This window comes from Lepisosteus oculatus, chromosome 28 (genome assembly GCF_040954835.1).
Source record: "Lepisosteus oculatus isolate fLepOcu1 chromosome 28, fLepOcu1.hap2, whole genome shotgun sequence".
NCBI classification, from domain to species: Eukaryota; Metazoa; Chordata; class Actinopteri; order Semionotiformes; family Lepisosteidae; genus Lepisosteus; species Lepisosteus oculatus.
The window spans coordinates 5,575,994-5,603,965 of record NC_090723.1 but is presented as its reverse complement, the minus strand read 5'-3'; the positions used below and the strand labels follow the sequence as shown (position 1 = coordinate 5,603,965).

The window sequence follows — 27,972 nt, the reverse complement described above, 5'->3', positions numbered from 1 at the left end:
GGCAGCGATTCAAACTGGTTTTTATTGCAAATGACAGCACTCGCTCTGTATTTTCCACATGTACTGAAACATCACAGACACAAACACACATTTAGTTCTACAGTTTATAGTTCCTGCTGACACGAGTACCACCTACAAGCAGAAGGTGCATACCCGTCCGCAGTGGACCGCAAAGTGCCAACTACAAGGGAAATCAAGTGACTTGATGACCCTCCTACATCAGTTAAGACTCATGGAAACCCAACCTGCTCACACTCATCGCCAATTTGCTCTGGTCAGGGATTCAACAGGAGGGAGGCAAAACCTCGAATGTCAGATACAGGGCGGACACTGACCACACCGGGGATCTTGTACAGCCGCTGGGAAGAGGGTTTATTGCGATGGATGTGCCTGTATCCTCTAACAGGAAAAGCCCCGAAGCAGGCATGCAAAACAACAGGTATAAACTCAGCGTGCAAGGGAAGAAAGAAGGCACAATGAGAACTGGTTAAAAAGAAGTAGCACAGAATCCTCCACTCTCCACGAACGCAAAAGGAGAATTTCAGCTTGGGGAATGGCTCCGACCCAATAATCTCAAGACACGCGACTTCCTAGACAGATGCAAGGTGCTGAATTTGTGCTCTCAAACATTGAAAAGTCTGTTTCTGCCTGAACAAAATAGGTCAAATTTCCACTGGCAGACATTAAGCTCTACAGCATCAGTGCCTACAGACAAAGTAATAATGCAGGCCACTGGAATTTCAGGCCAAAGGAGTTTTTTCCTGGGATTCACGTTGTGGCGCATCTCATTCCCCGACAGCCAACCTTACAGGTGCTGTTGCTCATTCTTGGAGAAACAGGACGGCAACAGCCAATTTCTAAAAGCACTCTCAGTGGACGTAACCTGCACAAAACTCAAGGGGTGGTACCCAGTGCTTCTGGCTCAGCCCCCAATGAAGTAGGTACGATCTGGACCCCTGGCTTTAAAAAAAAAGAAAAAGAGCAAACCAACCTAAAAGGAAAGCAAAAAGAGCCAAAGTTCTAATTAAACAATACAGACAACACACCTGCCACATCGTTTAACAGACCGAAACACAGAGCCCAGGGCCCTTGAAATATCTTTGGAAGACAAGTGCAAATGGTGATGTGAACAGACCAGGGAACGGGCCTGTCCCTCAGACTGCTCCAGGGACAAGCAAACAACGAAAGTTGAAGAGACCAGTGCGATGTCCACCACAGAAACCACAGGCCCCATGGAATGTACTCAACCCTCTGTAAGCATGGCACTGCACCCAGGGCTGGGAGGAGCGCTCGCCTGCTGGGATGCACCATGACACCACTGGACTTGCTCATATTTTTCAATGAAAGCCAACCCCCCTCCTCCCTTATTAATCCCTGTATTTGACCGGCGAGAAGGAAGCTACACATTTGTACAGCTGAAAGAGCATCATTGGGAAAACACAGGAAGCATGCTGTCAGACATATTTACAGTAATGGAAAAAGTGGATTGGAATGGATGTCCATAGGAATATTCAGGACTGACAGCAGGAATGTATATTACAGTACAGGAATTCCAGGATGTCAGAATAGGGGGCAGTTACACACATACAGGAAGAGTCTTGCATGGAATGTATTGGATGCACAGCCTGAAACACAACACTACTGCAGAACTCCAACGTACAAACCTTTTAAAGGCTTTCGGTTTCATCCCCCCCCACAAAGCCAATAATTGATTTTATTTCCAAAACGTTTCGCAAACATTCATCCACCGCACTCTGAAACAAGTGCAAATACTGGAGAAAACTTCCCTCAAGCACCTCACGCCCCTCCTCAGAGCTCCCGCGTTTGAATTGAAAACCAAGATGGCAGCCGTGCGGACACGGCTTCACTGCCCACCCTACACCGTCTGGGCGGCTCCCAGAGCCAAAAACAGTTTGGACGGGGCGTCCAAAAGCAACACTCCTCCGAGGTAAACCGCCACTTCCTCTCATCTTCACCCCGGCCCGCAGTTCGTCACTCTCAGGTTTCACGACCAGGCCGATCTGAGGGAGGAAAGGCTGCACAGCTCCTCACAGCCAGGCCGGACCGCGGAAAAAGGAATACGCGTCGAGCTGGAGAACGGAATGGCAGTGGATCCCGGCAGCACCACAGTGGAATGTGAACGCGGAGATCTCCTCCGAAAGATCTGACTGAACCAGCAGGTCCAGGACTTTCAAGAAGGAGATAATACATAAGTTACACAATAACAAAGGAAAGAAACCATACATACATATATACAAACGGTATGTTTTGTGAAAGACGTACAGCAGACAGATTATCGGTCACTGTCCACAGCTCTATTCACAATGTCAGTCTCTTACTTCCACCCGATTTGGATTTTTAACTCTGATCTGTAGAACTGGACCAATCAGAACACTTTCATTTTTGTCAATACTTTCTTCTACGACACACCCACCCAACCTAGAGCTGCCAACTTGCTTAAGACTCAGGCCACGGCTACGCCCCCTCCTCTCCATGGAGGCACGCCCTCCTGCCAGAGCTCCTCCTGTCCCTAACGCACTGCCCACCCCCCCCGGCATCTTCCAGGACCACAACAGGACAAGTGCCTCCACCAGCCCTGCGGGCGGTCAGCGAGCTGCAGGAGTGGCCGTTTCACCCCCAACAGCAGGGAAGACCAGTTTGGCTACCGTCTGCACAACCCCAGCTCGGGACCCGTCCGTTAGCCGGGTTCGGGCCGGCACCATCCGGGGCGCTCAGAACAAGGGCTATTACCTGCCGAGCCACCCGGCGCGACCCCGGAGAATTCAAAGCAAAAACCCCCCCCAAAAAAAACCAGCAACAACAACGGTTCAGGCAAAAGATTGTGGGAGAGCAGGTCTTGTGCTGGGGCCCGAGGGAAATGTCTGGGGGGCCGGGGGGGGGGGGGTTGGGGACGGAGCTCAACACTCGATCTGTGACTGCAGCTGCCTCCGGAGAGTGAGAGTGCGCCGGTGCAGTTGCTGCATCTGCTGCATGCGGTCCCGCTGGCGGGCCAGATTCTGGGGCATGGGGTAGCGCTGGGAGCCGTACAGGTAGCGGTAGGGGATGCGGATGTGGCAGGCCGTGGCGCGGCAGCGGGGCTGGGGCATGGGCGGCAGGAGCATCCAGCGCTTCCGCTCGGCGCAGTAGCGGTACGCCTCCTTGCGGTACTGCTTGTCGACGTCGTCGCTGTTCTTCCAGCCCCCGATGATGAAGACGTCCTCGCCGAAGTAGCAGACGGCGGCCCCCTCGATGCTGATGACCTCCGGGGGCAGGCTCTCCAGGATCTCGTCCGAGATGCGGGCGCTGATCTTCTGCCGCGCGGCCTCCTCGCGCACCGCGTACCTCTTGGGGCAGCAGGAGGCGGTGTTGTAGAAGTTGGTGTGAGCCACGGCCATCTGGAAGATGCAGTAGTTGTCGATGAGGGGCAGGGAGTCCACGTCCTGCCACTGCCGGCTCTCGGTGTCGTAGCGCGTGGTGATGGTCTTCAGCCCGTCGTCGCTGTCCGTGTCCACGGGCGTTCGGGCCGAGATGTAGACGTAGCGGTCCTCCACGCTGATGGCCTTGACGTCCCGCAGGATCTTGGGCGCCGACTCCAGGTTGTGCCACTTGTCCTGCTCCGGCTCGTACACGCTGACGTCCTTGAAGCCGGGGCTGAAGTTGCCGTGGCCGCCGATGCTGTACAGGATGTCCTTGACGCAGGTCAGCCCGAAGGAGTGCTTGCGCGTGGTGAGGTTGCTCACCTGCTCCCAGGTGTTGCGGTTGGGGCTGTAGCGCTCCACCGTCTTGGCGAAGCCGGGCTCCATGGACCCGGCCACGTAGACGTGGGACTCGGTGGCGGTGATGGCGTGGCCGTCCAAGTGGTTGTGGATGTGCGGCAGGTTGACCCAGCGGTCCTCGTACACGAAGTAGCCCACACACTCGCTCAGGTAGTCCCCGCCCTCCGAGACGCCCCCCACCACCATGATCACGTCCATGTTCTGGCCGAAGCGCGGCTGGAAGGCGGCCATGTAGGAGGCCCAGAACTCCAGGTCGGCCGTCTTGAGGTTCTCGAAGCGGATGGCGTGCCCCTCCACGGCCTCGGACACCAGCCGGAGGCACGCCTCGTTCTCGGCCACCAGCCTCTCCGCCTTGACCATCCGGGTCAGGAAGGTGGGCTTGATCTGGGGCAGCCGCAGCAGCCGGAACAGCTCCTCGAAGTACCTCTCCCGCTCCTCGGGGCTCCTCTGCACCCACTTGACGATGGCCTCGAACAGCACCTCCTCCGAGTCCACCGTGATCTCCGTGTCCGAGAGCCAGTCCCGCACCAGGTGGAAGGGCAGGGTGTAGAACTCCTCGTCCTGGATGACCTTGTGGAAGTTGCGCCGGATCATGTCGGCCGCCTTCAGGGCCAGCTGGTCCAGGGAGTACATGTGGGCCAGGCTGTGGACGGCCACGCAGTTAGCGAGGCTCAGCTTCTTCTTCAGGAAGTCCCCGCAGAACCCCTTCAGCTGCAGCAGCAGGAACCTGGGCACAAACAAAGGACACATGTTCATTCCTGCGTCTTTCCCTGGCAAGGAAGCTACGCGTCCAGGTGACGGTCACGGCAAGCTGGAGCCTAGAACGGAGGATAAGAGTATGTTCTCCCTGTGTTCAGGTGGATTTCCTCTGCGTGCTCTGGTTTCCTCCCACAGTTCATGGCAATGGTCCTGGTGTGAGTGTGTGCACATCTGTGTGTGTCCTGTGATGGATGGCTGTCCTACCCAGAGTGTACCCCACCCGTTGCTTGCTGGGATAGGCTCTGGCTCCCTTGCGACCCTGACTTGCGTCAAGCAGTTTCTAATACAGAAGGATGAATGAATGAATGACAAAACACAGGAAAATAACCCAGAACAGCCAATCAAACTAACCCTGGAGGTATACTACATGGAAGTGCACGGGATAAAAGGTAGGGAGAGTATGGAACAAGCTATGCAGCCGAACTGCTAAAGCCAGCCCCCGACTTCTTGGAAAGAAATGGTGGAATAAGATCCCTGGAACAATCACAACGGCAGAATGGCCTTCTTTAGCTTGCCCAACCTTTATGTTCTTAGGATTTGTGGAAACCGGAGTACCTAGCAAAAACTCAAGAGAACACAAAAACTCCACACAGACCTACCCGACACTGGAATCAAACCACAGCACCCTGCAGCTGGCCACAGGACCATGTCTGTGTTCATTCATTTATAAACCTCCACAAGCACTGTTTCAAGACACACAAACATCCAGTTTCTCACCACTTTATCCACTGCTGGGCGCCAGGTGAGCCGAGCCTATCCCTGCATGCAATGGCTGCAAGGCGGGACACACCCTGGAGGGGACGCCAGTCCATCGCAGGGCCGACACAGACACTTGAAAAGCGCTGCATTTCATTTCACGTACAGTAGCAATCAAAGCTAGAGCATTCCCAAAATGCTTGACCCATCTCTTCAACATTGGCAGTTTCTTTTGTTTTTTTTTTCCTTTAGTCATAATGCAAATCCCACAGTCCATTCTGAATGACTGAATGCATAAACATACCTGCTCTTCTTGCAAAATGAGCAGCAATGCCATTCTATTGGAATGAAAGCCCCCGAGACATAACCCTTGATTTGTCATTCCAGGCCGGAATGGATCTGCATCATGCCGGGCTTAACGAACAAGGGAATTAATGTCACTCAAGAGCACGGCACCTAGCTCATTAACACTCAACTGGTATCTACTTGGATCCTTTCACCAGAGGACAACACTGGGCAGGAACAATGCATTTACTGGTTCGACGGGTTTCTGTAAATGATAGAGCAAACCTTTGGGAACCACATGACTTCAAGTTCACCGGAGACAGGACAGGAGTTTTAAGATTAACCTTAAGCCAAAAACGAGCTAATTTGTAAACTGAGCATTACGTTTTTGCGGTGTGCATTAAACGCGTAAAAATGATCTGACGGCTATTCGCTACTCTTGAAGCCGATCGGAGCGAAAAGTGTAACTGATCTGTAGAAGGAAACCGTGATTCGGTCTTGCGCTGATTAAAGATGTCTCGTTTGCGTAGTGATGAATTGAGAAATGAACGCCTTGCAACTGAAACGCAGATTTAACAAAAAAAAAATCACATTGTTTCTGGAGGGGCCTCTCCAACCAGAAGGAATATGGTCCCCCTAGTTCTGGTGAGACAAAAAGCCCAGATATTTCCTCAGCCACGAACATTAGCATCATTTACCCGTGCTGTTACAACATGGGTTCATGGGTTGGGTAGTGTTACACTGCACAAACGCCAACTCGCTGTTCAAAGTGAGTGAAGTATCTAGCTAAGGACTCGTTGTCGGCAACTGCGAGAGAGCTAATTGCACATAAAAGGACCGCGACAGAAACGCAAATCGGGAATACAATAATCTGTTTAATCTTGATATTTGGGCTAACACGCATTGCGGTCTCCCCACCCCTTTTTGCTGCTGTTCTGTGCCACTCAATGGAGGGGAGCATTTAAATGCATTGCGGTTCAGTCCTGCTCAAGCAAGTATCGCCTTTTACACGACTGAGGCTCTTCAAAGCGACCGGGAATCGCCGGTTCCTGCGATCTCTCTCCCCACCTGTCCGCCAGCTCCAACACTTCGTGGACGTTGCAGGTGCTGACCCGGATCTCCCCGGTGTACATGTACTGTATGACGCTCTCCACGGTCTCCGGGTCTGGCCCCATCTCGGAGCTCCACTCCTTCATTTCGACCCGGCCGGAGAGCGACTCCGAAAACTGCCCCCCCAGCAGCGGGGTGAAGTAGTCGGTGGCGGCGGCCAGGACGGAGCGGTGAGCCGCGAACTCGCAGCTCGGCACGGCCCCGGCGGCCGCCCCGCTGCTGAAGGCCAGCGTCACGTCGCAGAAGAGGCCGCGCTTCCTCTGCTCGTTCTGCCGGCGAGACAGCTCCGAGCAGTGGGAGGACGAGGTGAAATCCTCGGCCTCTTCCGCGTCGCCGTCGCCCGGCAGGGCCGTGGCGGCGCAGCCCCCGCCGCTGCTGCCGCCGCCGTTCCGGCTCGAGTCGTCAATATTGGGCGCTGCGGCCGCCATGTTGGTGGAGGATAACGTGAAATTGTAATGGTCTGTGAAGTAACAAAACACACACAGACAGAGACGAATCAACGCACAGAGCCGAAGGCGTAATTCCCACATTGGTTCAAAATGCCCCCCGCCCTTCTTGATTACGTACTAAATACTGGGAGGGATTTGCATCATGCATTTAACTACCGATTCTCAATTGCCACCTTCACAATTGTAAAATATCGCCACACAAAACTTTTTTTTTTAAATGGAATCGCATTGCTTCCACCAAGGAAACAAATTATTATATTTATCTCCTAATTACCAGATACCAAATTATCACGTACTTACGAGATAGCAACGATCATATCCGTGTATGAACAACCCGTTACATTTGCTGTGACAGTACAAGCTATTGATATGTAAAATACTCCTGTGCACAGGCTGACTTTCTCCTGGGGTTAGCAACTATAGCAGATATCATATATGAGAACGCGTGATCACATACGTGAGTATATGCTACCTTGTAATTACACTTATCTCGTTATCAAATTATCTTTTAATTACGAGATGATAGCAGATCAACTCGTAATTCCGAGACAGTAAATCTCACGTACTGTTTGTGATCACGCCACATACTCCAATATGATATCTGCTATAGTTGCTATCTCGTAATTACAAGATAATTATCGAGATAATTTGCTATTTGGTAGTTACAAAATAACTCGGGATTTTGTTCCCTTTGTTGCCAGCAATGCTCTTTAGGGTTACAGTATTACACGTATCAGTACATTAAAACAGTCCAGTGTTTCGACAGAATCGTTTACACCCGACCTGTAACTTCTGTTCTCGTACCCTGGCTACACTTTCCTATGAGCAAAAACGATTAAAAAAATCAAATTTAATTTTTCTAACGACGAAGAATGACCAAACTCGAGAGATGCCCGCTAACAACACCCATTTAACAAGACGGTGCTATACTGCCAGCTAATAATGAAGAGGAATATCGCTGAAAGAAGCAGCCAAAACCACACAAAAAAAAAACACGGTCTCTGCTTCGGTTACCGGTGTCCCGTTACGAATAGGGAACTATGAAACACGAGCAGCTGGAGTGGAAAATCTGTGCGGCTTTGAGAGGAGAGATAAAGAGGGATTTTCGCAAGTAGGGCAGGGACTGTGGGCCTCGGCACGGACTGTACAAAGTGGCATCTGTGAACAAGCCTGGCCCGGACAGTGCGAGAGCCAAAGAAACAACACAGGATCGCCCACAACTGAGAACTGAGACCATGACGCCGTGCACGCAAGCGGGATAAACTGTGTTACACGAACCAAAAGGCTCAACTCCCCGAAACAAGCGACAGAAACCTGTTCTTAGAGCTCGGACCGTGTGGGAGTCCAATGGTGAAAGGAGTTTTAATAACGATTTGTTTCAAGAGAAATTACCAGACCGGCTGGTTGTACTGTTTAAGCCGGTCAGTCACACACCTAAATCAAAGGGGTTTCATTCCATCCAATACATTTTGTGTAAACTGATTATTTCACCAATATGTCACTATCACCCCCCCCGACCTCAAGTTTCAAGAATAGGAATATTACAAAGGCCTGCCCAGTGACTTAGGCTTAATATTTTCTTTCACCAAATGACATGGTGGCACCATCTTTTCCACATTCCCTGAAGTACACAGGCACGTTGTAGAGTACAGAGCAAGGTACCCCGCCATGCTGTTGAGGCCAATACTCTGACTTCTTTCAGGAAATAGCTAGATCGCTTCGTCAGATTACTAGCCCCTCACAATTAAATAAGCAGGATGGTCCAGATACGTCTTTATTGTACAAACCTTACATTTGTCTTGTCTTTCCTTTCTTCTGTTTTGACAGTGACTGAGATAGTGTTTTATCAAGTCTGAGATCAAGTTTAGTGTTTTACTAGAATTGAGAGAGGAAGTCCAAACCGATAGTCCAAGATTTGTTGGTGACAAACGTCTGAGCTCCGAAAGTGAATTCTGAAACTGACAAATGGCATGAGCGATGACGGGCCTATTCCAAACTCGGAGATTTCCAATTCCAAATTGGTCTCGGCTTTTATCCCAGGATTGCAGAGAGTTCTGCAAATTAGATCCATCTTTCCTAAGAAAGGACTATTTCATGGCTCTCTCCAGCAAATACATAGAAATGCAAACCTAGACCCCAGGTCAGTTCACGTTCAGGTTTCGGTCCAGGCAGAATCCTGGGATAAAGATGTGTGTGGTTCCTCAATCTTCAACCCTTTGTGCAGTTCAGAGTAAAGCAGAGCAGCACCAAGCAATCACAAGAATCCCACACCAATTAACTAAGAAGACGTGTTTATTTTCACTACAATATTACATGGGTTATATTAATAATAATAACAACAACAATACAGAAGCACATTTCACACCAAATAAAATAATGTAAAACAAGGTAAAAATAGGTTAAAATGATACAACTGAGGGATGGGCTTTGACAGATACAATGAACAGTTTTGATTTTGTCGATGTGGCAGGGTACAGAAGGGAACACTTGGTACAGATCTCACACAGTTAAGTAAGCGAGCCTCAAGCTAGCCTATGTTAAGCCACGAGAAACACAGATAGCTAGTTAGTTATGGTCCCTTATGTTAAAACTATTTGCTTCAGCTCAATTGAGCCCCAGGTGCCCTTCATTCTTCACTCAACAGGCTCGGGAAAACAAAAACAAACCAGGATCCTCCTAAGATCATTGCAGGATGCACTGCCCTCGAACCCGAGTGACTAGATCTCCATGCACCATGAAGCCACAGGAACATGCACTCTCTCACACAAACCATTCCTCTCCCACGCCTTATGCAAGGCTAGCAGATGACACGGCAGATCAGGATTTGACATTCATTTGCTAGATAACGATCGTATGATCTGATTTTTTTTTTATGCTTGCCTATATAAAACTACTGCCTAAGCCAGGAGTCTCCACCCCTAACCATCCAGCCAGGCTCGTAGGTCCCCATGAATTCACCAGGTTCTGCAGATACACAATTTGTTTGTGATCGATTAAAAAGGTGAGGTGATCAGCTAAATTGAGAAATTCAGAGATCACTCAGAAGTAAAACCTCAATACACTCCAGCCCTCAAGGACCAGAGTTTTCTTATTTGAACAGTTAACTAGGTTAAGTTATTAATACATTTAAGGTGCTGCCAATGTTTTAAGTAGGTGACCTACAGGACCAACTGGATTGGGGGCCTTCAAGATCCGAGCTGCTGACCTCTGGCCTATACAAACTGGGAGCAATTTTTTGCGCTAACTAACCTGAAACCTCAACATTTAGAAACACAAGCATTCCTTGCTATGCAACTAGAAGTAGTATCTGCAGTGGAGGAGAGAAAAACAAAGCAAAATGCATCGAGGTAAGCACGAGATTCTGTTGATCTCCACTGAAGTGACACAGTGCTAAAGACAGCAAGGCTAGATCACGATTTCACATTTCCTACTCTAATGAACAGCAGACTGCGACCAGCAACACTGGCAGCTTTCTTACCTGTTTAGTTCTTTACATATTTCCCATTTAAACCAGAAAGTGTGATTGCACAGTCAGAAATTGCATTGCTTGTTGAGGATGATAGTATTTTGTATTCATTCATTTGAGAGATTTTCAGTTCAAAACTGGTCATGGATCACTCACGGTTTGTGAAGAATCTAAAAGATACCCTACCCCCCCGCCACCAAAACCTACTCCCATCCCTCCTGCTGCAACTCTGACAGATAACAGCTCAGAGGATCTGATCTCTGAACCCCCCTCACACACACACACAAGGTGGCGCTCCTGAGCTGTCTCGATTACATGGTCATGTGCTCCGGCAGCACATAGGAGATATCATCCCATGGGTGACGGTACAAGCCCTGCTTCAGCCTCTTCTGGTCCAGGTAGTGCCCTGGTGGGAGAAAGACAGCGTCATAATACTCCATCCTCTTCCTCCCCTCACAGGTAAGTCAAAAACTTAAACGTACTGTATTTCTGCTTTTTCCCCCCCCATCATGAAGGACACGAATTCTCTCAAGCAGGGCTCTTCCAATCCAGCCCGAGAGAATTGCACAAGTTTTTATTTCCCTCCACGCATTGTAACCCAAGTATTTTAATTAAATAAAACAGTCATTGGATTAAACAATGAAGATCAACGTTCCCAGGATTAAGAATTGACTCTGGACTGGACAGTAAAAAAAAAAAAAAAGGAAATGTCAGAACGAGAGGGGAGGCCTGTCTCTCTGCAGGACCCCCTGCTAGCCCCCTGCCGCAGTCCCCTGACTCACCGATGAAGCCCATGCTCCTGCCCAAGACGAAGATCCCGTTCAGAGCTCCGATCTCCACGTACTCGTCAGCCTCCTCCCTGAAACACAGCCGCAGTGGTGGTGAGAAAGAGTGGAGCCGCAGGTCCAGTAGATCTATCGGGTTTGACTTGGGTCGGCATTGCTGCCTCACAGCGCTGGGGGCCTGGGTTCAGTTCCTGGAGTGCTGTCTGTCTGGAGTTTTGTATGTTGTCCCCATGTCCTCATGAGTTCCCTCCAGGTGCTCTGGTTCCCTCCCACAGTTCAGAGGCATACCGGTAGGTTAATTGGCTTCTGGGAAAACTGACTCTGTTGTGAGTGTGGGGTTTCTCTCTCTGTGTCTGCGTGTGGCTTGTGATGGACTGTTTAGTCTTCCCAGCAGTGAGTTTGGCTGCTTGAAAGTACTATAAACAAGGTTTCCCTGTTCTACCAGCTCAATCTTGGCCGAAGAAAGTCCCAGAAACGAAAATCATGTTTCTCGTTTAATGACGCGTTGTGTCTCGGTATAGCAACCCTCTCACCGTGTGAAGCCATCACAAGTCCTCAGCAGATCCACGAAGGCAACCCCAATGAAGCCGTCTACATTCAGGATGAGGTTGGGTTTCTGGAAAACGCAGAAATTCCTCAAATGAGACACATGGCAAATTAAAGCCAGTCAGGTTGGCTTGCTAGCCAACGGCAGTCGCATCCCAAAGCATGATTTTTGAATTGGAGGGGTCCACATCGAAGCGTTTAACGAAAGTGATGAAAGATCAAACAGGCCACCAGCACAGCTGAGGTGTCGGGTGAAAGGTCAGTGCAGCTCTCACCGAAAACACCAGATCAAACAGCGGGTGTATTTATCCGAGCTCCTGGTGAGCCCCAGTCCTGCTGGTTTTAAAAGTGGACATCAATAAAGCCGGGGAATCCTTAAACTGAGAAATGAAAAGAGCTTCTCCAACAAAAATCTGATGGCCCATTTCCCGTGCGCGAACAAACCACTTGCTAAATTGATCGGTAGCTCACAGTGTCGTCAGTTTTTACAAATAGGAAATTTAGGGTGTGCAATATGATCTTGTGGATCGGGGATCACCAGGAGCAGGGCTGGAGATCCCTGGACCGGAGGCCCACCAGTGCCCAGCCAGCTACAGAGCTGTTGTAGGACAAACTGATCATTGTTTAACCAGGCGAAGGTCGCTCACGCAATCATTTTCTGGTGTAAGAATTCAGTAGTGGTACAGGGCAGGCAGGGCTCCACTGGGGCGATAGTGCAGGGTCTGGTTTTTATATCAATTCAGATTCTGAGCCTGGAGACCAGGAGAGGATGCTAGCTCTGAACTAGATGCGTCTCGCTCTCAACTACCCCACCAGGCCAAAAGTAGCACCTGCCTTAGAGGTGGTGATCTTCTCCACGTCCAGGGCGTAGTCCAGCAGGTGGGTGGCAGGGAAGTGCTGCTTGACGAAGTCCTTCAAGATCTGCACCCTCATGTCCGGGTTGTTGATCTGAAACGGCAGGAGGGCGAACCTCATCAGGCACGTGGAGTGACAATCTCTTACGACCCAATTGCCTCTCCGACCTGCTCAAGGATGGGGCACAAAGCACCACACAAATGCAGGCAAGCATCCTGATTTCCACAGAGCTGAATATTGCTCTTCCTGGGTCATGCCACACTAGAAACCACATCCCCAAGACAGAGATGTTATGTTTGCGACCATAGTACCAATACTTCGGCATGGGCATCCACGTCAGGCCCTACACAACACGCAAGGCCAAATGACCAGACTCAAATGGCCAAACTTTCTCCCTCTTCTTCTGTCCCTGGTACTGAATCACATATACTGTACGTTGCCTCCATTCTCCAACTTTACTGTGGCTTCCTCTGAAAACCAATTAAGATGGAAAAAGTACACTTGTACAGCGGCTGAACCCTTTATGCCTGATTCAGTTATCAGATGGTGTGGAGTTACATGACTGCAGGAATAAAGGGATTGTACCAATGCAAGGCCTTTCTTCACACAGGACCCAGCTGCAGGTGTGGTCAATGACGGACAGCATGGCGCACAGGCACTGCAGTACCCAGGCTCTGCTCTGGAAAGAAGACTGTTTTCCCTCACCGACTTGACCCTGTGGCCGATCCCCATGATGAGCTTCCCTTCCTTCTTCATCTTGTTGACGAACTCCATGGGCAGCAGGCTGCTGTCGAAGGCTTTGCTGAACTGCTTCGCTGCTGCGTCCAGGGCCCCTCCAAACCGGTCGCCCTGCAACAAGGAAGAGACGGTCTTTCTCTTGCAGTCGCCAGGTCGGCAACGAACCTTCTCTTTCCGGTTTGTTTTTATTCTCATGGAGCGACATTCATTTTTGCAGTTTTTCTGTTGGTTTTACCCCCAGCATTTCCAGACACTTGTTACGAGAGGAGTGCTATAAAAGAATACTCAGTCTCATCTGTCTGCAAGCACATGATTACTAAACTATAAGCCAACAGACCCCACAACCACAGGACTCTGGGATCACAGTGTAAGGAGCCACCCTTAAACTAAAGGCACTGGGCCGAGAAAGATAAAGGGTCAAGACTAGAACCACTTTCAATGTTACAGAGTGATTCTGCTGAGCATGGGAGTTAATGGCTGCTGTGCACCGGTGATGGATGAAATGGGTGCACTCTGGCAGGTTTGGTATTTGGTATCCTTTGGGCTGTTATACAAATGCAAGGAATTCTTGGAGTCTTTGTTAGGGATGTCACGTTGAGCAGAGGGGTCCCTACGATGGTCAGCAGGCCGGAGGTGAGGCTGGAGATGAGGTCCTTCCCAGCTCGGGCGCAGACGATGGTGTTGTGGGCGCCGGACACCGCGGGGCCATGGTCCGCCGTCACCATCAGGCACATCTCGATGAACTGGCAGGCGTAGCGCGGCAGCCTGGAGCACACACGTAACGCCGCGTCAGGGCGGGCACGGCACACGCCACCAACATGCATGCCAACATACACCCCCCATCTCCCTAGACTCCTCACCGGTGAATGAATTAGACTGCGCTTACTGGTCTTGTCTTTTCAGTCCCTGAAAGACAAACCCCTGCTGCAAGCCTAAGAAGCTAAGCTATTCATTTTTATACACACCAAATTATTCCCTCTCAGTATTGCAACCTTTGCAGCTTGAAATCCCCTCTAGAGCAGAACTGCTGAGTAATGCTTTGTGCCTGGTGTATAAACCTGGACATGTGAACATGAAGAGCATGACTCAGTGATTAATGAGAACTGCCACAGGACTGACCTCCTCTGGAACCACAGCAGCCCCAGCACCCCGCCGATGCCCATCTCCTCCTTGAAGACCTCGGTGATGGGCATGCCGGCGTAGATGAGCTCCTGGCCCCTCTCGTCACAGATGCTCGTCATGAAGGAGGCCGGCTTGCGGATCAGGCCCAACTCCTGTTGGCAGAGACACGGGCACAGAGCGGGCCGGTGAGAGGAACGTCTCCCATCTCACTGCCTCACTAGTTCCCTCCCCTCGGCATGGGCCGGATTAACGGCGGGACACAAGTCTTCTCTTTCTGGACGGGTGGCTGTTTTTTCCCCTAGCTGCTGAGCACAGACTGGGGCTCTCCTCTGACTGCTAAACCATACCAAGAGGCAAAAGGAATATCCATCCAATCTTCCCGGAAGCCACCAGCAAGTGGGACTGTGGGATGAAACCCACGTGAACACGGGGAGAACATACAAACATACAGTCCTAAGGGACACCTTTCAAAGCGCCCGATTTCCCATCAGGCTGGGCGTCTGAGCTCAGGACAGGGGCAAGAGTCATGCCTTTTCTGCCCTGTCTCAGTGTGCCTGATCTGAGGTGCGCTGTGAAGCAACGGGAGAGAAACGGCGTCCCCTTCTCTTCCTCGGATCCCCGGCAGACCTACCCGTGCCCAGGAATAGTCCATTGGCACTGTGGGTGGGGGCACCTCCTGGGCAGGAACAATGACGCCCTTGGCAACCAGGTCATCATACACTGACCTACAGGGGAGAGGACAACCAGCACACAGCAGTCAGAAGAAGGTGCTGCCTGGGTGTGTGGGCCCGTAAGGAACAGTCAGACAGTGTAGAACAGAGCACGGCGGCCCGGCAGCACTACTGACTTGATGGCGTCTCCCAGCTCGTCGAAGCTCTTGGGCACGATGGCGCCCGCCTCCTTCAAAGCCTGGTTCTTGGCGACGGCGGTCTCAGACGCCTGGTTGGCACAGGCGCCGGCATGGCCAAACTGGACCTGAGGGAACAGCGGCAGGGTTACGTGGCAGTGGACACACAGCGCAGTCGGACTGGTCAGGCCACGTTTCTGACGGGTCACCCAGAGACACAACCGCTGTATGTCAGGGATGGGCAAGTAACACAACACAGACACGTTCTGGGGAGTAACTGTGCTTTATACAAGCTGATCCCCTGGAGGCAGGAGACTGCTGTTTTAGCTTTTTACAGAGAATATTCTCTGGCCTGAAAATGAGCAGCAGCAGCATTCCATCAGAATAAGACTAATTAAGCAATCAGGCATGAGATACAGGCATACAGGCCTCATACTGTCCTCTTCTTGGTCTGTGTTCAGGTCAAAGGAGCAGCTGAGCAACCAGAGACAAGATTAAGCATTTAATCACTGTTCAAACACTGAACAGCCAAGATGCTCAAACTGGTGTACAAGTTAAGGGGGGACCATAAGTGATGTAGTTAAGGCTTCCCATACTGCATGCATGAGCAGAGAGCTGTGGGATTGGGGGAGAAACGTGCGGACAGGACACTCACCTCAGAGGAGAACATGGTGGCACAGGTTCCGATGCACCAGCACACCACCGGCTTGGTTATCCTGCCCTCCTTGATGCCCTGGCAGATCTTATACTCCTCCGTGCCACCGATCTGCTCAGCAGACAGAAAGGGAAAAGAAAAAGGAGAGAGAGGGAGACGTCTTGAAGCAATTGAGGTCTCTAAGGAACTCCCTCCTGAAATGACATGGGTGTGTGTGTTGATCCCCATGTCTCAAGTCTCAAGGCATTTTATGTGCAGAAAAAAAACTGTAAATGTTAAGAAACACTGAGCCTTGCTGCAGAGCTTCAAGGCCAAAGAGTCACGACGAAAGGAAATGCCATCCCTGGGTCTCCCCAGAGTAACGTGTTCTCACCTCCCCAAGCACCACGATCATCTTGACTCCCGGGGTGTCCTGGTACCTCAGCACATGGTCCATGAAGGTGGATCCTGGGTACCTGCAGCATAGTAGCCAAGAGGTTTGACGGAGAGGCCAGTGCTTTTCTCACTTGTGTGCACTTTTCCCCCCATCAGCAGACAGCCTGACTGAAGATTTGAAGGGTTTGAGAATTTGGCTAGCAGCCATATCACCCCGCAACTCACAGCTGGCAGCCCACTGCAGCCCAGCAGGTGTGAGCCTGGTCAGTACCTGGATGGGAGACTCCTGGGAAAGACTAAAGCTGCTGCTGGAAGAGGTGTTAGTGGGGCCAGCAGGGGGCGCTCACCCTGCGGTCTGTGTGGGTCCTAATGCCCCAGTATAGTGACGCGGTCCTTCAGATGAGACATAAAACAGAGGTCCTGACTCTCTGTGGTCATTAAAAATACCAGGACTTTTCTCCAAAAGAGGAGGGGTGTAACCCCGGTGTCCTGGCCAAATTTCCCCCCTGGCCTTTACCAATCATGGCCTCCTAATAATCCCCATCTCTGAACTGGCTTCTTCTCCTCCAGTCTGAGAGCTGGTGTGTGGGGAGCGTACTGGTGCACTATAGCTGCCGTCTCATGATCCAGGTGGGTGTGGAGGGGAGTCCCCACTACCTGTACAGCGCTTTGAGTGGAGCGTCCAGAAAAGTGCTATGTAAGTGTATGCAATTATTATTATTATTATTATTAATGACAGGTGCGGATCTCCATGTAGGAGTGTCGTTCTGCCCACACGGCCGCCCCGCGGGGCTCACCTGTCCCCCCCGATGGCCACGCCCTCGAACACGCCGTCGGTGCCGCGGGAGATGATGTTGTTGAGCTCGTTGGACATGCCCCCCGAGCGGGACACGTACGCCACGCTGCCCGGCCGGTACAGCTTCGAGGCCAGGATGTTGTCCAGCATGCCGCCCGTGTTTCCGATCTTGAAGCAGCCCGGCTTGATCCCGCCGACCTGGGCAGGGGGCAGAGAGAACGCCGGGCTTGAACGGCACTCGGGACGGGCGAAGGGCCCCCCGAGCCCCGGGGGGGCTGGCTGTTTACAACATGCTCTGCTGCAGCCAGGCCGCATCCGTCGCCGCGGCTCACCGTCGCCGGGCCGATGATCGTGACGCCCTTCTCGTCCGCCGTCTTGATGAGCTTCCGGGTCTGCGCCTCCGGGATGCCCTCTGCGATGATGGCGATGGTGTGAATCTGAGGGAACAGAAGGGCCAGTCAGGACAGAGGGCAGGGTAGAATGCCACTCTCACACAGGGTGGCTTAAGTATCAACACGACCCATCGGGGCCTGATCCGGGACTCCCACTGCCCGCCCGCCCCCTGCAGGCACCTGGGGGTACTGCATAGTCTCCATGGTGCTGTCGAAGGCGGAGCGCAGGGAAGCGAAGCTGATCAGCACGTCCACCTCCGGGTGCTTCCGCATGGCGTCGCTCATGTTCTTGTACACCGGGATCAGGATCTCTTTGTGGCCCCAGTAGAACTTCTGCTTGTGGTCCCCCCTGCAACACGACGCCCCACCAGGTTACAGGGTTACCGACGCAGCGCTCCCTGCAGCACCCGCAGGAGATGTTCAAGCACAGGCGCTGCTATTAAACCTGACGGGCCCTGCTGGGTGTAACTACCCGACAGTGCAATTCGCCTGCACACAAAACAGCGTCGGTAATGATCCTACGGTACAAAGGAGGTAGACGGGCCACATTCATTAGTAAACTTGGTCTTTCCATCACTGACAAAAATCTTGTGCACAAATGTGCTGATTAGAAAGAGAACCCCATCTTTACACAAAGAGTTGTGGGAGGAGGGAACACGCTGCCAAGCTGTGTTGTTGAAGCCAATATCCTGGATGCTTTCTAAACCAGCTGGCATAGATCCTCAGGGCAGAGAGCTACAAGCAACCAAATGAGCACATTTAGGAAAGAAAGATTACCAATCAGAGGAGACCACTGGACCCATCTGGCACATTTGGTAACTAATTGATCTAAGGAACTCATCTAGCTGTTCCTTGAAAGAAACCAGAGTATCAGCTTCAAGAACACAGGTGGGTAGCTGGGAGTTCACCACTCCCACAACCCTTTGGGTAAAGAAGGGCCTTCGATACTAAGTTTTAAATGCACTTTGCTGTTCATTCTGCAGTGCATGTGGATGCAGAAATACAGATGGCAAGCGCTTGATAGGCTGAACAGCCCCCTCCCTTTGGTTTTGCGACTCGTCTCTCGTGTTTGCACCTCGGGGAGTTGCGCGGAGAGAGTGGGGCGGCGGCGGTCACTCACGTGAAGGGGTAGACCAGGGCCGCCACCGAAGGCTCCTCCCGGGAGCAGATGTAGTCGAAGTCCAGCATCCCCTGCACTGCCCTGGTCTGCATGCCCCACACGATGGCCTTGGTGTGCTTGGTGAACAGGGTGCTGGCTTTGGCTGCAGGGAGCGGGGGGGCAGAAGAGGAAATGGGCAAGGATGGACTCGCTCGCACACAGACACAGGACCCCGTCTGCGTTGTCCAGATAGACAGAGCACGCCCAGGCTCTTTTTCCCCACCCAACCACCAGAACCACCAAAAAACCCCAAAACGCTCAACTGTCAAAGCACACGAGCAGAGGCTGCGCTGGCAGACTTTCACACACGCGCCAGCTACGCAGATGCTGGATCACCCCCAAAAGCTTAGGCAGGACAGTGCAGGGTTTGGACAGTGCGGTACTGACTTTTTCTTCTTCCAATTCATTGAAATCTCAGGGGACGGTAAAAAAAAAAAATCCTCTACTTTTGCAATGACACAGAGGGAGGGAGGAAAATGGAAAGAGAGCGATTGTGATAAAAAAAATCGAAAAAACAAAAATGCAAAAAGGCGATGAGAGAGAAAGAGGAAGAAAGGAAAGGAGAGGTAATAAGAAAAAGAGGGACTGAAGACCTCTGCTTTTTACACTACATCCTGTTGAACACTAGGGGGTGCTGTCACACAGCTCAAGGCCCAGCTGGTGCCAGCTCTAGCAGGGGTCACATCACTGGACAGGTCAGGAGTGGGATTTTCCAAGGTCGCATGGAATTGGGCGAGTGCAGAAGTTACTGGCTCCTGCGAAAGGGCTCAGAGCTCCAAGAGTCACGTTGGCTCTGACAGAGAGGTCTACTGGGCCTGCCATCTTCAGACTGAGCCTTGATTACCAGAGCTCTCCAAGATATTAAAGATACTTAAGAGAGAGCAATAAAGCACAGTTACTACAATACGATCCCCGCAACAATGAGATATTTACTCTAGTGTAGCAAAAATGCGATTTAAGCTGGGACATTTCCAGCAACACGTCAAAAGAGAAGCATCTCGGATCCCTCACTTCAACCACACTGAGCTTATCTGTCCAGCTTACAGGTTGTCCCAGTTCACCCAGTACACTGCTGCTACTGGGGCTTCAGCAGCTCTGTGGCTTTCTTTTTACAACACAATGTGCCAGAGCAGGCACATATACAGGTGATTGTTTTTATCATTCGTCTTAATAAAAAGGAAATGGAAAAAAATCTGGACAAAAATAATAAAACCGCTTATGTTGCCTCATCCCTAGTGCCTGTAAGAATCCTTTTCAGTCCTCAAGGCTGCACTGTGATCTACCCAGCTGCTGAAGTTCAGTCTTAATTCAACTTTTAGATGGAGGGAAAAAATAACACCTCAAATATTAAAATGACTTCATGTTCACATTGTTAAAACAATTTTCTTGCCTTGAAGGTTGGCGAATCTCATTGCCGAGGTCAACTGCGAACCACTGATGATGTCCTGAAGGACAGAACGCCACAGAAGGAAGATCAGGCTTATTTAGTTTTACTTCTGGAAATAATGTAACTTTTGAAAATTTTAAATCAAGTGCAAGTCCCCTCCAGCTAAAGACAAACTGAACAGGGCTTCTAAAAGGAAGGAAAAGAACCAAGAGTGGGAATAACACCCCCTCAGCAAAAGTAGGGCAAAGGGCAAAGGGCAAAGGGCGAGTGACACCTGTGGCAGCAGTGCGATGGTCAGAAGTAGACTAGTGAGGCAGGTGAGCAAACAGCCAGGCCTCACTGAGGCCTGGGGACACTAACCAGACCAGGGGGCTTTCCTACCTCCCACTCCGCCTGCCGAGCCCTGCTGCTCTGTTACGTCACCAGGCGACAATACAAACAACAACAGAACACAACACAAAAGAAAAATGAACAAAAAAAAAAGATCAACCGTCCTGCAGGGCACTGTCACATTCAAATGATCATAAACACCAAGCAGAATGCACAATAACCAGCACAGTATACACATCTCTATTCATATTTAGAAATGCTAAATACTTACCAGTGTACGTACAAATATATAAATGACATTAATGCCACATAACTACTACTAGCAAACTGGGCAATTACATCACACTCTATGTTGGTGAGGTGGGGGTGAGTGTATTTGGTGCTAAATTTAAGATGGCAGGACTTTGAAAGATTTAATGTCATGTTCATTTTAAGAGGGAGTTTTAAACATTACCCACTAAGGAAACACACTCTGGTTGCTCTTGATCCCTAAAGTCTTTAAAATGAAAAATGGAACCAAAAGTAAGGGCTGTACAATTCTGAACTTGTACAACACCAGTCAGTACATGCAGCTGCCTAACTATACACTTAAAACTTTACTACAAACTATGACCTGTAGGGGAGGCTTTTCAAAAGGGGCAGTGTGTGCTCGTCACATGACCAAGTGTTAACTGACGTGCATACTGCTGGCCATCTACTGGAAGAGCTTTCTTTCATGAGCAGCTCAGTGAACACTATTAATCAAAACCAATGACAAAGACAACCCACTCTGATAAATGCAAAGCCATTACACCACTGGTTCTTAATCTTTCCTGCTGTCTGCACCTCTTCGGTTTTCAAAATCTGTTCTCTCACCCCTTATCAAAAAACCACTCAAGTAGAGTAGGTCAGTTCTTTAAAAAATATATATTTTTCCTGACCTTAAGTTATTTAATTTCTCAATAAAATGAAAAACGCATGAAAAAGCCTTGATTAGACAAAGTAGTTGTACTTATGTGCTTCTGTTTATTTAGTCTCTTCGATGATTTGCCGCCTTCTGTCAAATCCGGCATTTCTCAGACCCCCAGAAAGTGCAGGAACCCCAGGTTAAGAACCACTGCATTATACAACATTCTGTCACAAAGCTCACAACAATGTGGAAGTGCTTGCACAACTGCACACACACGGGGGTCACAATCACACTCCCAAGCATAGACCTAAGGTGCTATCCACCTGTCAATATCAGCTCAACACTCAGGATGTTCTTGCAAAGGAACAAGAGATCACGGACCAAAATTCCCAAAGTTCCCAAGTTTGTTGAAAGTTGAAATTAAATTAAATATTTCCTCAAAGTAGCCTGGAAATCCAGTAAAGAAACACAACTGGTAAGGACCAAAAGGCATATGCGGAAACTACTCTGCTTGAGGAGATCTACAAATTCAAAAGGATTTCAACTCCAAACTGTACTCAAAGCTAATAGGTGAAAAACTCAAAGCCTGTTGTTGGTTTGTATGGATGTTTAATTCTTTCTGGTGAGATAAACTCAAAGTTAATCACCATGCTTTTAGTCTAAATTGTTTCTCAGGAATTGCATATTTAAACCTGTTAACAACACAATGCCTCTGAGCAATAAGCAATCAGGTTTCTACCTGCTACTGCCAAATGCACTACCACCAGTGGACTAGGATCTTGAAAATCCTATTCACAAAACATACGTGCAAGCTTCAATCATCACTAAAAGCTTTTGGAATTGATCAGATGACAGAAGCTGCAATGCTTCGTCCTTCTCACTTTTACTGAATGCAGCAAGGTCTCAACAAGGTTGAGAGAGTTTTACAATTATAATTAGTAACACAAAAAACGTTAACAGTCAATTAATGTAAAGGGCTAAAGGGAATTGGAAAGGGGATTAGAATCAGATTAGTTGGATTTAGAAAATAAAGTTTTTGCCTAACTAAATTGTTAGAGCTCTTTGCATAAACAGCAACAGTAATAAATACACACAGAGCATCTGATATTATGCATTGAAATTTTCAGAAGCAGGCTGAAAGTTCTTCAGAAGACTAATAGACATTCAAGTAGGTAGTCAGGGAGATAAGTGAGTGGTTAAAGAATTGGCTAATAGAGTATATTGGAGGTGAATACTCCAATTAGAGTGATGTTATCAATGGAGTACCACAGGAATCTCTACTAGGACCTCCGCTATTTTTAATAATTCAATTATCAAGATTCCGCTATAGTTAGTAAACTAGTCATGTTTGAGGATAATAGCAGATTACGATAATTTGTAAATGCAGAGAAGCAGCAAATTAAATTTCAAAAAGACTTAAATAAAATTCCTAGGCCAAGCACCTGGAAGATGCCTAGTGTAGACAAGTGGATTTCTTTGCATGCAAGTACTAAAAATAAACTATTAATACAAAATGTTAAGATGTGTAGTCAAAAGCGCTGAATTTTTACCTGCACTATCAATTAATCATGTTAAAACTCTGTAACAGTACTGCAATACAATTGTAGAAAATGTGTACAGTTTTGTTCACCTCATTACAGAAAAGATACCGATGCTCTGGAATCAGCCCAGAGAAGAGGAAGGAGACATATTCTGGGGCTTGAAAAAATGTTTAACCCCGACAGGCTGAAGGAACAGAACCTCTTTAGTCTTGAGCAGAGAAGATAATGAAGGGCAATGAAGACCTGGAGGAAGGATTTAAAATCCTCAGAGCCTCTAAAGACCAAGTTCACCAGGCAGATTTCTTCAGAATGGGCAGAGAAGCACAAACCAGAGGGCACAAGTGGGAAGGCATTTAAAGCTAAGAACGTCAAGCACTTCTTTACGCAAAGGGTGGTGGGAGTGCACAACAAGCTGCCCAGCCACGTTGCTGACTTCTTTTAAGAAACAGCCATGCGAGATCCCTGAAGTGCTGTAGAAGGGGAGCCTGGGCATTGCAACATGGTAGCTGTGAGCCTCACAGGACCCTAGCGAGCCTGCAGCAGTGTGGCCACAGCCTTCACAAGCACAACGAGACTGGAGCAGTTCTCAAGCGCCCCTAGTCTCTCTTCCTGCTGGGAGGATGCAATCCTGCCTTGTAGCTCTTCACTGAAAGCCTGCTGACTCTCACAGTCCCCCCCCCCCACCTCCTCCCTCAAGGGTGCCATCAGGCACATGCGGCATTCGGTAAGAGGGTGCTGTTGGTCGACAGCTGACCTTACCTTGAAAGGCTCCCTGGGAAGAACAGGTCCGTGACCGGGTGTCACATTGAGCAGGGGCTTAGGTATTTCAGGGTGAGAAAAAGAGATAACACTTGAATACAGAGCTGTGCTCACGAGTAAGCGTGCTGCAGTGGGACAGCCGGAGGAGCCTGGGGTTCAGAGGTCAGACTGGGGAGACGGACACAACTGGAGGCCGTCGGGGAAGCCGTGGGGGATTATGGGAGGAAACGGTTTCCCAGGAGGAATGAAGAACAAAGGGCTGACACTACGCTAGAATATGTAGCTCCTTTCAGTACAAAACAACTCTTTCTGAAAAGGGTTTAAGGTTTTGAAGGCTCATACTTTCAAGTTAAAGAATCTTTTATACTGAGATTGAAGTAGCTGCAATTTTACTTAATGATTACTAAAATATTTACTTTCAGTCTCAATATTGGGTTTCAGCAGCTGGGCAACAACTGCATTTAAAGCTTAATTCATCCTTCCTTGTTAACCTCTTTCACCGAAGCACAAAACCTAAGGTACCTTTCGCACTGGCTACTTAGCTGCACCGAGCAAGGAGGCTGTAAAATGCCTTGTGACCAGTAGGTGGCAGCAGTACCCCAAGAGCAGAACGCTACTATGAGAGGTCACAAAAACAGCAATTCAAGATTTAAAACGACAGCACCATAATACAACCGTGCACGTTACGGCATCTAAAAAATCCTTTCCTGTGAAGATTGACGAGATGTGCCATCTAAAAGCCTGGTTTCTTCAAAATCACAAACAACTTTGGAACTGAGCTTTAGTCCAACTACAGGCAATTAAAAGGGTTAAAAAATCAATGTTTCTCCTCTCACTCAACTAGACCAGTACTCATGTTCCCCTCCTAACTCACCCCCCTGCTTTAACTCCCACTTAATACTCCAAGCGGTCAATAATAAAAATATTCCAGTATCAGTCTAATAAAACCTTTAGCAGAAGCATGAAAACTTGCCTAGACAACCAAAAACAAAATGAGGATCTCACACAACACGATGAGGAGGACATCACATAGGAGAGAACAAGAATGTGTAGCAGACAAAACTAAGGAAAAGGATCCTAAAACTCTGCTCTAATTTTCTTTTCTGTTGCCATCTAATCACACTTTTGCACTTCAGTTACAAGAGCAATCAGATGCAATTCAGGACTTAAAGGTTTGTCTGGTGACAGGCCAGAGGAACAGAAACTTTTTCATCTTAAACAGAGAAGATTAGAAGGGTAACTGATACACGTGTTCAAACCCACTGACAAAGTCAACCCAGCGAATTCCTTCAAAATGAACAGGGAAACACGAATCGGAGAACACAAGTGGAAACTATGCGGAAAACAGAAAATACTACTTTAGCCAAAGGGTTGTGGGAGTGTGGAGCAAGCTGCCCAGCCATGTTGTTGAAGCCCATACCCTGGCTTCCTTTTAGAAGTAGCTGGATGGGCCAAATGAGCTACTCTCATTTGTAGCCTCTCTTACATTTTTATAATTCTCAGTGGCTAAAGACCTATTTGTGGCCAATGTAATTAGTGGTGTTCAATAACGTCAATCTACGTCTGTGCCTTGTAGCAGTTCCAGCACCCTGACCTCACAAGATCCTGCCCGGACGGAGGCGAGCAGCCTGAGCCGAGCCCCAGCGGTCGCCAGGGAGAGGGGGGTTCTGGGGTGGTTACCTGGCGGGACTCCCGGCTTGGCCTTCTTCGCCGGCGTGGGCTCATGGGCGGCCTTGGGTTCCGAGAAGGAGGCCGTCCTGCTGGTGGCGGGGGTCTGGAAAGACGATGGGCAACAGCGATGAGACAGCTCTCCGCAGAGATCACACTTACAGTATCTTTGCCCTTAACTTGCTGTAACACTGTTGCACTGACTTCTTGGTCAGTACATTTTTGTGGCATTGTGTTATGTTGGGAGTGTGCTGTAAAACAATTCTCCCCAATGGGACAATAAAGCATGACTTGAATTACACTACACCCAGCTCCTTGGCTTTTCCAGCAGGGAACCCGAGGCCATGCTTTATCACAAAGGCACTCTGATTTAAAGAGCTGAACTACAATGGGCACCTCATGACCTACAGGGGCACGTGGGCTATAATAAGACTCTCTCTACAGGCTAGGCAACAGCATAATGGCCCAGAATTGTGCACAGTTCTGCATGATTACACTTCAGGGCTGTTTCCTGGATGGCTAGGAGGTCTTTGCAGCACTGTGCAATGATTTCCACATCTCTGCTCATCTGCAGTGTGATCTGCTGGGTTGAAGCAACTGCCATAGGATGTCATCATTTCAGAGATGCATGAAGCAAACCCCACCTGTAAAGTGCTCGGAGCTGGCTATAGATGCTATAGACCCTAATTCCCATTAGGGTAATGATACTTCATCTTCACAAAACTGAAACAATTGTGAGGCTGAGCTATCTACAGGGACTTCGATCTGCGCCCGCTGAAGTAGCTGGTCGGTCTACTGGGGCACCCTGGGGAGAGTGCTCAAGGCTGCCACTGACCCAGCAGGGACTCGAACTCACAGCCCTCCAGTCCCAAGGCCCAGAGCCCACGACCGTTCGAACCCGGACACGGGACGCAGCAGGCTGCTCGAGCGAGGCGGCCAACCTACCGAGGCGCTGCCGCTGGAGTTGAGCAGGAAGTTGGCGGTGTGGGCGGCCGTGGGGGGCTGGTTGGGGATGGGCCGGTGGCCCAGCGCCATGCCCACGATGGCGGTCATGTGGGTCTCCGTGCCGAACACATGGATCGGGATACCGGTGGTCTTCCCTGCGGAGAGAGACAGAAGCCGTGCCGTTAGGGGGAGAAAAACAAACTCACACACAGGCTGTCTAATTAAACACCCTGGAGCTGCTGCTTCTCCTTGTACTGCCATCAAAGGCATGGGGGTTTTATTCGAATGGGGAGATGAAAGAAAAATATGTTTTTATTGCTGCTAACATCAACCAGGGGGGGACTGTTAGTTCGGCTCAGGATCTTCCCCCAGCCTCGCGAGCTGCCGCAGTTTAGGGCACAGCACGAGAACCGACGGGGGAATCATTTTTAACTGCAGTCCCTTTTCAGAAGAGGTGAAACCAGCCGCAGTTCCTGAAGCACAGCAGGGAGGACCATTTAAGCCAAGAGCTGGGCAACTTCCAGAGCTCCGTTTGACCAAATTGGCTTTATAATCTGGTTCATTAGGGAAAACGAAAGGAGCCGAGCCAATACATAATTTGATAGTGAGGTCCAGCTATTTTTTCAGCCAGCCTTTTATCTTAATTACTTAATTGAACTAAGAGATTGACATACAAGGTCACACCGCCAGTTTTTCCAAAGTCTAGAACAGTTTCCAGTTGAGAGAGGTATCGGCAGGACTCAAACCCTCAAGGATCAGAGATCCCTATAGCCAAGTTAATAAGCGATGCTCAATCCCCCTATTTGTTTTTATTCCAAATTAACTCTTAGTTATTGAGGATAAATGATCTCCGTTTGCTTAAAATCTTTTGATTTTTGGAAAAAAACAGCATTGGAATAAGTATCACCTGTGCATCCCTTTCTGGGTTTCAGAACGTCATTAACTGGGCACCTATTAAGAGTGATTTATAGAGAAATAAGGACAAGCCCCTTCAGACGCAAGTTGAAGAGATATAGTACAAAGGTCTATTTTATTTATTAAATATACCCCACCTACAGCCAGGTGTTTTCCCTAAAGGAAAGACTGTGTGCAGAGACAGGTGAATGCAGCTGGATCCCACAGATCAATGAGCCTCAGTAGTTCAGTCTGAACAAACACTGAAGACACCAGGGCCCCCAAGACCAGCTCATTAAGACCTTTAGCTGAAATAACAACCAGGAGGCCCCACGGTGCTTTAGTCCCCAGCGAGACGTCCCGTGTCCTGTGTGCCCCCCCCCCCGCGCAGTAACTCACCCACTTCCCCCATGACCCTCAGGCCTTCCTGGTAGTTGGGACCGCCCCGTCGGACAAAGATGGTGACCTCGTGCTCCTTCAGGGGGACCTGGTAGTCCTTGATGGCCCTCACGATGCCCTAGGAGGGAAACACCAGCACGTCACCCTCCAGCCCCTGCCAGCCCCTGGGCCTCAGCATGTACGGCACTGGCAGGGGACAGAGCCATGCTGGCACTGCCAGGCCAGTGCGGATCAGACGGCACATACAGTACAGGGTAGAGGAGCTAATCTGCCATATGTACATGTACAATGGAATTCCTCTTCGCGCTGATCACTCAGGACATGCACAAGACATTACAAACGGGCACAT

The 27,972-nt window shown here is 49.6% G+C and overlaps 2 protein-coding genes across 6 annotated transcripts in view; both read right to left on the bottom strand.

Moving 5' to 3' along the window:
* Positions 1–3: 3 nt before the first annotated feature.
* klhl11 (kelch-like family member 11) lies at positions 4–7,146 on the bottom strand. The gene is made up of 2 exons (XM_006638216.3): positions 6,585–7,146; positions 4–4,503 (listed from the first exon to the last, which is right to left on the bottom strand). The coding sequence occupies exons 1-2, from the start codon at positions 7,052–7,054 to the stop codon at positions 2,919–2,921; spliced, it is 2,055 nt and encodes a 684-aa protein (XP_006638279.3). The 5' UTR covers positions 7,055–7,146; the 3' UTR covers positions 4–2,918.
* A 2,203-nt stretch (positions 7,147–9,349) lies between these two features.
* Positions 9,350–27,972, bottom strand: part of aclya (ATP citrate lyase a) — a 36,714-nt gene continuing 18,091 nt past the window's right edge. For 2 of the 5 annotated variants that reach the window (XM_069185682.1, XM_069185683.1), the window contains exons 11-30: positions 27,624–27,741; positions 26,331–26,485; positions 25,398–25,491; positions 23,718–23,774; positions 20,580–20,609; positions 18,773–18,914; positions 17,833–18,001; positions 17,593–17,697; positions 17,262–17,458; positions 16,463–16,544; positions 16,090–16,200; positions 15,435–15,562; positions 15,219–15,312; positions 14,585–14,739; positions 14,080–14,230; positions 13,433–13,576; positions 12,707–12,820; positions 11,860–11,942; positions 11,324–11,400; positions 9,350–10,947 (exon numbers count right to left, since the gene is read on the bottom strand). In XM_069185682.1, the coding sequence (XP_069041783.1) occupies positions 10,853–10,947; positions 11,324–11,400; positions 11,860–11,942; positions 12,707–12,820; positions 13,433–13,576; positions 14,080–14,230; positions 14,585–14,739; positions 15,219–15,312; positions 15,435–15,562; positions 16,090–16,200; positions 16,463–16,544; positions 17,262–17,458; positions 17,593–17,697; positions 17,833–18,001; positions 18,773–18,914; positions 20,580–20,609; positions 23,718–23,774; positions 25,398–25,491; positions 26,331–26,485; positions 27,624–27,741 (2,301 nt within the window). In that variant the 3' untranslated portion in view covers positions 9,350–10,852. The remainder of the gene's footprint in view (positions 10,948–11,323; positions 11,401–11,859; positions 11,943–12,706; positions 12,821–13,432; positions 13,577–14,079; positions 14,231–14,584; positions 14,740–15,218; positions 15,313–15,434; positions 15,563–16,089; positions 16,201–16,462; positions 16,545–17,261; positions 17,459–17,592; positions 17,698–17,832; positions 18,002–18,772; positions 18,915–20,579; positions 20,610–23,717; positions 23,775–25,397; positions 25,492–26,330; positions 26,486–27,623; positions 27,742–27,972) is intronic. The other 3 variants (XM_069185684.1, XM_069185685.1, XM_069185686.1) reach the window with 3 other exon arrangements.